Source organism: Monodelphis domestica, chromosome 5 (genome assembly GCF_027887165.1).
Source record: "Monodelphis domestica isolate mMonDom1 chromosome 5, mMonDom1.pri, whole genome shotgun sequence".
In the NCBI taxonomy this organism is placed as follows: domain Eukaryota; kingdom Metazoa; phylum Chordata; class Mammalia; order Didelphimorphia; family Didelphidae; genus Monodelphis; species Monodelphis domestica.
In genome coordinates this window covers 200774591-200785225 of record NC_077231.1, presented here as the reverse complement: position 1 = coordinate 200785225, position 10635 = coordinate 200774591, and the positions used below count along the sequence as shown (strand labels likewise).

The 10635-nt window shown below is 37.4% G+C and overlaps 1 protein-coding gene across 1 annotated transcript in view; it reads right to left on the bottom strand.

Moving 5' to 3' along the window:
• Window positions 1-191: 191 nt before the first annotated feature.
• Window positions 192-10635, bottom strand: part of GARIN1A (golgi associated RAB2 interactor 1A) — a 46965-nt gene continuing 36521 nt past the window's right edge. Inside the window, exon 6 of the mRNA XM_056799677.1 lies at window positions 192-314. Within this exon, the coding sequence (XP_056655655.1) occupies window positions 274-314 (41 nt within the window). The 3' untranslated portion in view covers window positions 192-273. The remainder of the gene's footprint in view (window positions 315-10635) is intronic.

Sequence of the window (10635 nt, the reverse complement as noted above, 5' to 3'; positions counted from 1 at the left end):
CAGCCACTGAGGCAGGGGCAAATCACTAGACTTGCACAGTGAGTGCAGAACTTATTGGTCACCCTAACTACAGCCAGGAAATGCTAGCTAGCCCACAAAAGCAACACCATCTCTTAGGTAGTATCTTCTGAAACAAAAACAGAAACAAAGCTTATAACTTACCTCCTGCCTTTTTCTTCCCTGCGATAGATGTACATTGGCATCATCTCATCCAAATTCTCCCATCCCTCAGATCTCCATACATGTTGACGTTTAGCCAGAAACCTCAGCTGCTCATTGATTCATACACTCACACATCAGAAGGAAGGTCAGATCTTTTAAAAAATATTCTACATTTTATTGTAGTTATTTATATGCTTGTGGGTTGTCAAAAAATAATAAAATAATGCTTTTATCAATGTTTTAGTCGTGCTATAGAAAAAGGGCACGTCATATATATATATGCATATAAATATTCTATATAGGGACACAGAGATGTATCCACACATATCTTATATGAGGTGTAGATACATTATTAAGAATCTGTATATTAGTCATGTGTGAATATATATAACTCATGTGCTCATGCATGTGTAAACATACATATAAATATTTTCCCATAAGCATTTCATCACTGTATCAACAATGTGGAAAATAGCTTGAATTTTCCCCAAAAATATTTTTCTATCTAGAGAAGATGAGAAAAAGGTTAATTTTTCATCATTAGAAGGTAAGGTCTCTGAGGCAAAGATATCTCCATCACCTAGCAAAGTTCCTGGTAAATAGTCAGCTCTTAATAAATCCCAGGTTATTGGTTTGGTACACTTCATGGTTTGTTTTCCTTGCACCTATTTCTCCCCTCCTTCCTCTATCTTCCACAAACCAGTTAAAAATTTTCCTGGGGCACCTATGCAGACCAGTAGATAGAAAGCCAAGCCTGGAGATTGGTAGTCCAAGGTTGAAATCTAATCTCAGATATTCCTTAGCTAAGTGACCCTGGGCAAATCACTTAATCCCAATTATCTAGCCCTTCCCAATCTTCTCCCTTGCATAGTATTGATTCTAAGGCAGAAGGTACAGGTTTTAATAAAAATAATAGATTTCCCCAAAACAAAGGTCTTAGTATATCAAGGAAGGTTCAAGCTACAAACTTAGTAGTTAAAGCTGAAAGTTCAGATCTTGAGATCCATGATCAGTATGTTATCTAAATTGAAAGGCCAATAGAGAGAGGGCTACCAGTAGGTCACAGCCTCAACCCAGAAAAGCACAAAGTAGTTTAAGTAACAGTATGATGTTTGGGTTCACTATCAGGCTCTCCAACGAGGAGATAAAGTCCAATTATGAGAGTTTTGTGTCACTAGAAAACACAGGATAACAAACAAGCAGAGATGTTATACCATATCAGGTTGTTGAGAGTCTAGATCAACCTATGCTCTAACCACAGAGAAAAGCTGAAGTTTATTTTTCTGTAAGCAAGATCACTTAAAAAACCATGCATTGCCACCACTTTTTGTGTATATGAAAATTAGCTGGGCATCTGCAGTCCCACAGAGGTAGTTGCCCTGGAGGAGAACCCATAAAGTGAGAATCCAGATCAGGATTCTGATGAAAGCAGAAAGGTTTGGTTATTTTGCTCGAGTTATATTAAAAGAAAAGGATGATAGAAGAGATAGGAACTGGCAGAGATGACTACTGTCAATATCAATGGTATTGGAAAGATCAAAGAAAACAGGAAAGGAACCATAAGATTGGAGAAGGGTTAATTTTCTTTTTTTTTAATTAAATAATTTATTTTAAAATTATTTCCCCCTATTTATATGATTCATTTTCTTTCCCTCACCCCTTCTGGAACTGATAAGCAATTTCATTGGGTTATACAAATATTATCACTTGATACTCATTTCCATATTATTCATTTTTGCAACAGAGCAGTCTTTTAATCATGTATCTACATAAATAAGTGATAAGTCATATGTTTTTCTTCTGCATTTCTACTCCCATAGTTCTTTCTCTCAATATGGATAACATTCTTTCTCATTGGTTTCTCATTTCCCTTGGGTTAATATTCCAAAAAGGAAAGAGAAAAGAATCTAGAAACTCTAGGACAGTGAACTTGACTTAAATTCTTGGGTAAGTTCCAGAAAAAAATTCATCTGCATCTCTGCATAGTTTGAATTCCAAAGGGATAAGATATCTCTCCCAGAACAAGCTGACCACCTGAAATCTAATCATCATGCTGTTTGATTGGTGATGGTAATTCCTGGTTCAAATCTGACCTCAGATGCTCATCAGCCATATGACCCTGGGCAAGTCACTTAAGCCCAATAGCCTACCCATTAGCACTTTTCTGCGTTGGAATAGATATACTTAAATTTTTTTTTCCATATTACATGTTGGGGAAAAATTTCAATAATCATTTTCTGTCATTTCATAATCTATGTTCTCTCCTTCACTTCCACCCCTCCCTCTTCCCCAAGACAATAGGTAATACGATATAGGTTGTATTTGTGTTATTGTACAATACATATTTCCATGTTCATCATGTTGTGAAGGAAAAAGACACATATTGCTTACACTAGAAAAAAATTAATGGAGGAAATAAAGTGAACAATGCCATTTTTACTCTCCATTCAGACATTGCCAGTTCCTTCTGTAGCAGTGGATAGCCTTTTTCATCATGAGTCCCTTGGAGTTGTCCTGGATCCTTGCATTGCTGATAATAATTAAGTCACTCACAATTGATCATCATACATTATTGTTGTTCCTGTGTACCACATTCTCCTGGTTCTGCTCACTTCGCTTTGCATCACTTCATATGTCTTTTACAGGGTTTTTTTTTTTTGGTGATCTTGTTCATTATGCCTTTTGGCACAATAGTATTCTATTCAGTCATATACCACAATCTGTTCAGCCATTTCCCTATTGATGGACATCTTCTCAATTTCCAATTCTTTGTCACCACAAAAAGAGCCGCTAGAAATATTTTTGTACAAGTGAGTCCTTCACCCCATCCTTTTTTAAAAAAATCTCTTTGGGATACAGACCTAATAGTGGTATTACAGAATCAAAGGGTATGCACTGTTTTATAGTTCTTTGGGCACTGTTCCAAATTGCCCTCCAGAATGGTTGGATCAGTTCACAACTCCAACAATGCATTAGTGTCTCAATTTTGCCACATCTCCTCCAACATTTGTCATTTCCCTGTCATATTGGTCAGTCTGCTAGGTGTGAGGTGGTATCTCAGAGTTGTTTTAATTTTCATTTCTCTAATCAAGGAGGATTTAGAACATTTTTCATATGATTATTGATAACTTTGGTTTCTTCATTTGAAAACTGCTTGTTTGTATCCTTTGCCTATTTGTCAATTGGGGAATGACTTGTATTCTTTTAAATGTGACCTAGTTCTCTATATATTTGAGAAATGAGACTTTTATCAGAGAACTTTGCTGCAAAAATTTGTTTCCAGTTTGTCATTTCCCTTTTAATCTTGGTTACATTGGTTTTGTTTGTACAAAATAGTTTTAATTTAAGATGATCAAAATAATTCATTTTACATCTTGTAATGTTCTCTATCTCTTGTTGGTAATAAATTCTTTCCTTCTGCATAGACATGCCCAGGAAGCAATTCTATGTTTACCTAATTTGCTAATGGCATCAGCCCTTTATGTCTAAATTGTATAACCATTTTGACCTTATCTTAGTGTGAGATATTGGTTTCTACCTAGTTTCTACCATATTGTTTTCCAGTTTTCCCAGTGTTTTTGTTAAATAGTGAGTTCTTATTCCAAAAGCTGCAATCTTTGGGATTACCAAACACTAGGTTGCTGAGGTCATTTACCCCTGTATATTGTGTATCTAATCTATTCCATTGATCTACCATTCTATTTTTTAGTCATTATCACACCATTATGATGATTCCTACTTATAGTACAACATGGGAGCTGGTACTGCTAGGCCACCTTCCTTCACATTTATTTTCATGAATTCCTTTGATATTCTTGACCTCCTATTCTTCTAGATGAATTTTATTATTATTATTTTTTAGCTCTATAAAATAATTTTTGGTAGTTTGACTGGTATGGCACCGAATAAGTAAATTGATTTAGGTAGAATTCTTATTTTTATTAGATTAGCTAGATCTACCCATAAACAATTATTTTTCCAACTATTTAGACCTGACTTTATTTGCATGAAAAGTGTTTTGTAATTGTCTTCATTATAATCCCTGTGTTTGTCTTAGCAAATAGCTTCCCAGGTATTTGATATTGTCTGAAGTTATTTTACACTTGATTTTAGCCAAAAGGTCAAGGAGTGATTCTAGAGTTATTTTAAATGGAATTTCTCTTTCTTGGTTGTCTTCACATTTTTGAAGAGCTGTCATACTGAAGATGGATTAGATTTGTTCTATTTGATTCTGCATTCAAGACCCTGCTTACATCAAGGTCCCCTGAAAGGCTTCCAACCCCAGGTTAGAGGCCTAATGCCATTCAGCATCCATTTCAAACCATTCAAGAGTCCAAACAGATTTTTTTTCCTTAGAAGCCAACCAGAAGACACATTAATTCAAAGCAAAAGATCAAATTTAATTCAATGACATGGTGAAATCAATGACAAGGGACATTACCAGGTACCCACTGTCACCAGTGGGAGAGGAGTCATATGCCTGGAACATGTGTTCCATGAAGGGTGGGGAGCATATACAGAGGCAACACACAGGACTGGGGAACACACATGGACAAGACAACTCTTGCAATTCAGGTGATGTTCCCTGAAGATCACCTCTTGTCCTCCAACACATTATCTAATTGGGAGCTGCTGTTTTTGCCAAGCTGAGTGGGGATGTGTGTTCACTGCTGAGATGTGACTCTCTGTTGCCATCTGGTGGTCTTCTGGTTGCTAAGCTCTATAGAGTAGGAATCTATTCCACTTTGAGCTCATAGCCCTGAGATTCTGTTGTGATTTAGATTCCTGCCTAATACACCCAGCCAGTTGGCTTGAAGGAGCTCTTGAGCTTTTTTAAAAATCAAAATTTATTTGTTTAATCAGCAAAAATTGTCTTCTCTCCCTTTCACCCCACCATTTCATCATTGCCCAATTTTAAAAGATTCCTGTTCCCAACATGTATAGTCAAGCACAACAATTTTCTGCGTTGGCCATGTCGAAAATAAAGTATGTCTCATTACTCACTTTGAGACTTTGATCTCTCTGATTTGAGTGGGTAGGATGTTTCATCGTTAATCCTCTGAAAGCATAGTTGGTTGTTACAACATAGAGAGTTGCAATAGACTGTTGCTGAACTCAACTATCAGCCAGCTGGAAAGCTCTGTTGGCTCAGTGATCCTGGGATTATTCCTCAGTAGACTTCAGACTGAGCTGCAGTCTGGAGCGGAGACTCCCTTCTATTCTTCGGGTCCAAACAGGGATATGCTGGCAAAGATTTAACAAGCAGCTCTACCAAACTCAGAACACACTTTTAAGTTTCATGTGAATTATTACCATTTTCCTCCATCACTTTCTTAAATCTAAACAACTTCCATGAATTGGTTTGAGCTGCCTCCAGGATCATCTTGGGTCCAGACCACACAGCTGCCACTTGCTTCTGAACTTTTTTGATGCATATCTCAGGACCGTTGGTCATGCCTTACCCTGAAATACCACCCCTAAATGCAGGTCCCCTCCTCAGACTGCCCTAGATCTGTGATGAATAAATTGTGTGGTGAGTGATAAAATTTCCATTTGGCACTTACCTGTTCCTGCAACTTGTCTGAGTTAAAGTTAGATCTGGGTCCTCTTCTTGTCTTGGCTCTTAGCTTCTACTTCCTGCTATAGAATGCTCAGCAGGCATATTCCTGGTCATCGTCCATGGCTCCTTGGCTTGCCTTAGAGTTTTAAAATTTATCTTTTAAACTGCTTTCACTCTGATTGCCACTTTCAAGCCTCTCAGTTCAAACTGAGTTATGGACAGGAATTTCTTTTTGGTTCCTATTGTAGGGTGTCACGATGAGAGTTCCTCAGAATGGAGTCGAAATTGCAGCAAATGGGCAAGAATGCCCTCACACCTGGAAGTTCAGTACTTCATGATTTAATCCACACACTACTCTACACCCTGCAGCTTCAGTGGTGAAGATATAGTTTTGACCCTTGGGAACCCAAGTCTACCCAGCATGAGAAACTATACTATAGCAAAAACGGATCCTGGGAAATGTTATCTTCTTGGGATTCTGGGAACTCAGTGTTTTCTTCTAGCAGTAAATAGACGGACATCTGGAGCAAAGATCTTGACTACCTCAGTCTCCTTATCTCAAACTTACTCTTCTCTGAGTTGTACCCCTTTCCTGACCCTACTCAAGTTTGCTAGAGGGGAGAGGAATAAGGCAAGGAGGAATTAACTCTGCACTCTCTGTAGGCTCCCATTATGCTCTTGGACCATCATGCTTAGAAGCAAGACTGAAAAGGGCCAAATGGGGTTGGCAGCATTTGTCCTATTTCCCCTCAGCAACCAAATCACTACAGTCTCAGCATATTTAATAAAATGAATTGGTCTGTCCTATGCTTTGAAAGCTTTTTCATAGAGTAAAAAAATATTGGAATTAGAAGGGATATCAGAGACCATTTTGCCTAACTGATATCTGAACAATAATTCTCTTAGCAATACACTCCATAAATAGTTATCCAGGCTTTGCTCTAAGACCTTTAGTGAGGGGAATCCTCCCATTGAGGCAAACCATCCCCTGATAATGCTAATAATTAAGTTTTCCCTTATATCAAATTGCTTCTAGTTATTCCTCTTGTCAATAAAAAATAAATTCCTCTTGTCAATTAAAAAAATAAAATCTAAAATCTCTTCCCCATGACAAGTCTTTGATCAAGCCTAAATCTCTTCTCCACACTCAATGTCACCAGTCCTTTCCTTTTTTTTTAACCAATTACATGTAATAACACATTTCCACTTAAGTTTTCTGAAGTTATATGATCCAAATTGTCTCTCTCCCTACCTCTCTCCCCACTCTTGGAGCTGACAAGCAATTCAATCTGGGTTATATACATATTGTCATGCAAAACATATTTCCATATTGTTCCTTTTTGTAAGTGAATAATCTTATAAAACCCAAACCCCAAAATATAAACCCAAATAGACAGTTTAAAAAGCATATGCTTTCACAAATTGGTGACAAAATCTTTATGACAAAACCTCTAACAAAGGTTTCATTTCTCAGATTTATAAGGGGCTAAGTCAATTGTACAAAAAAATCAAGCTATTTCCCAATTGACAAATGGTCAAGAGACATAAATAGGCAGTTTTCAGATAATGAAATCACAGCTATCAATAGGCACATGAAAAAAATGTTCCAAGTCCCTCTTGATTAGAGAAATGCAAATAAATACAACTTTGAGGTACCACCTCATACCTAACAGATTGGCCAATATGACAGTAACGGAAAAGAATAAATGTTGAATGGTTGCGGTGAAATTGGAACACTAATGCATTATTGGAGGAGTTGTGAACTGATCCAACCATTCTGGAAGGCAATTTGGAACTATGCCCAAAGGGCTTTAAAAGACTGTCTGCCCTTTGGTCCAGCCACACCACTGTTGGGTTTGTACCCCAAAGAGCTAATAAGGAAAAAGACATGTACAAAAATATTCATAGCTGCATTTCATGTGGTGGCAAAAAAACTGGAAAATGAAGGGGTGTCTCTTGACTGGGGAACGGCTGAACAAACTGTGATATCTGGTGGTGGTGGAATACTATTGTGCTATAAGGATCAAAGATCTGGAGGATTTCTATATGAACTGGGAGAACCTCAATGAACTGATGCAGAGTGAAATGAGCAGAATCAGAACATTATACAGAGAAAGTAAAACATTGTGGAACAATCCAATATACTACAATGGACTTTGCTACTAGTAGCAATGCAGTAAGCCAGCTTACTCCTGATGTAAAAGAATGCTAACCATATATAGAGAAAGAACTATGGGAGTAAAAATGCAAAAGAAAAACATATGGAATCACTTATCCCATGTATATATGGGTATGTGATTTGGGATTTAGGCTTTAAAAGATCGCTCTATAGCAAAAATGAATAATATAGAAATAGGTATCAAGTGATAACATTTGTACAACCTAGTAGAATTGCTTGTCAGCTCGGGGGGGGGGGGGAGAGGGGAAGGGAAGAGGAGGGGGAAAGAAAATGAATCATGTAAACATGGAAAAATATTTTAAAATGAAAATTAAGAAACGGCAATAAAAATAAAAGTCGTGTGCTTTCACCTGCATTCTGACTCCAACAATTCTTTCTCTGGAGGTAGATAGCATTCTTTGTCATTAGTCTCTCAGAATTGTCCTGGATCATTATATTGCTAAGCCTTTCACACTTGATCATTTCACAATATTACTGTTTCACAGGTTCTTTAACTGATCCATAGCCCTTCCACTGTCTTGGTGGCTCTCCTTTATATTCTCTCCAGACAATGAATGTCTTTCAGCTGGATAAAGTGTTGGGCCTGGAGAAAGTCAGAATGACTCTTTCTCCAGAACTAAGACCAGTTCACATCTGGTCTTAGACAGATTCTCCCTAATTTTGTGCTTGTAAAATTAATTTTAAAAGAAAAAGATCCATATATAAGAATTTACATTTGTCCTATAGAATTTAGTCTTCTTGGATTTGACTCCATGTTCTAAGTTGTGAAGATCTTTCTTGGATATGGATTCCATCATCCAATGAATTTAAAAAATTTGATAAATTTTACAAGCATTCAAATATGCCTTTATTCAAGTAATTTTTGAAACTGCCAAGTAGCACATATACTAGTCATGAATCTGACCACAGTCTAATAATTTTGGAAGAATAGTATCAAATTGCTTTCCAGAATGACCAGGCCAGTTCACACTTCCTCTAAAAGGACATTAATATATGTTTTCCCACCACCCCTCCAGCATGTTTTTTTCATTTTTTTGTCAACCACAATGGTTTTGTTTGTGTGAAATTTTAATTTAATGTACTCAAAATTGCCCATCTTAGCCTCTGTAATCCTCTCTATTTCTTGTGTGATCATGATCTTCCCTTATCCTAGATCTGACATGTCTCATATGATGGGGTGGCCTTATTCCTTATCAAAGTTAACCCTTCTACCTACTCAAGTGATCTCATTCCATCCTGTCTTCTCTAAAAGATTGCCTCCTCAGTTTACAAGAAAAAACACTATCCACATTCAGAGGGAAAACTAAAACTGTGCAAGTAGAAACACAGAAGAAAAACAACTGCTTGATCACATGGGTCAATAGGGATATGACTGGGGATGGAGACTCTAAATGATCATCCTAGTGCAAACATCAACAACATGGAAATAGGTTCTGATCAAGGACACATGTAAAACCCAGTGGAATTGCGTGTTGACTATGGGAAGGGGTGGGGGAGGGGAGGGAAAGAATATGATTCTTATAACCAAGGAATACTGTTTTAAATTGACTAATTAAATAAAATTTAAAAAAAAGATTGCCTCCTCTTCCATTCCCATGATATCATTTCTTTTCTTTTTTTTTTTAAACTCTTACCTTCCCTCTTAGAATCAATACTATATATTGGTTCCAAGACAGAAAAGTGGTAAGGGTAAGGCAATGGGAGTTAAGTGACTTGCCCAGGGCCACACAGCTAGGACATGTCTGAGACCACATTTGAATTCAGGACCTCCTAGTTCTGGGCCTGGTTCTCAATCCACTGATCCATCTAGTTGCCCCCTTATCTCATTTGCTTTCAATTTCCCCCTACCTACTGGCTCATTCCCTACTGTCTACAAACACACACACATCTCTTCCTTCAGGAAAAAATACCCTCACTTGATCTTCAAATCTCTGTTATCATCCTATATCTCTTTTGTCCTTTGTTGCTTTTACTTAATCAATTAATTGGGCCCAACTCTTCATGACTCCATTTGAGGTTTTCTTGGCAAAGATACTGGAGAAGTTTGCCATTTCCTTCTTCAACTTGTTTTACAAATGAGGAACTGAGGCCAATAGTGTTGAGTGACTTATACAGGATCACATAGCTAAAGTATGTCAGAGGCTGGATTTGAATTGAAGTCCTCTTGATTCCAGAGCTGTGCTCTGTCCTCTAAGTCACCTAGCTGACCCTTTGTAGCTAAACTCCTGGAAAAGACTACAATAGGTGCCTTCACTTTCCTCCCACTCTCTTTTTAACCCCTTGCAATCTGGCTTACTGAAATTATTCTTTCCAAGGTTACCAATGATCTCTTAATTGCCAAGTCCAATGTCCTTTTCTCAATTTTTATTCTCCTCAAACTCTGAAGTCTCTGACACTGTTGATCACTCTCTTAACCTTGATACTCTCTCTTCCTTAGATTTTGGGGTCTTCATGCTCCTTCCTATCTGACTATTCTTTCTCAGTCTCCTTTGCTGGGTCTTTATCTAGATCACACCCTCTAACTATAGGTGTCTCTCAGGGTTCTACCCCAAGTTCTCTTCTCCCTCTATATAGTACCTCTTTTGGTGATCAAATTACTGTGTTTTAATTACTCTCTATGCTTATGATTCTTAAATCTATACCTAAACTGCCTAAATTCTCTGCTAACCTCCAGTCTCACATCTCTGGCTACCTTTCAGACATCTTGAGCTGGATTTCTAGATCTTTAAATGTT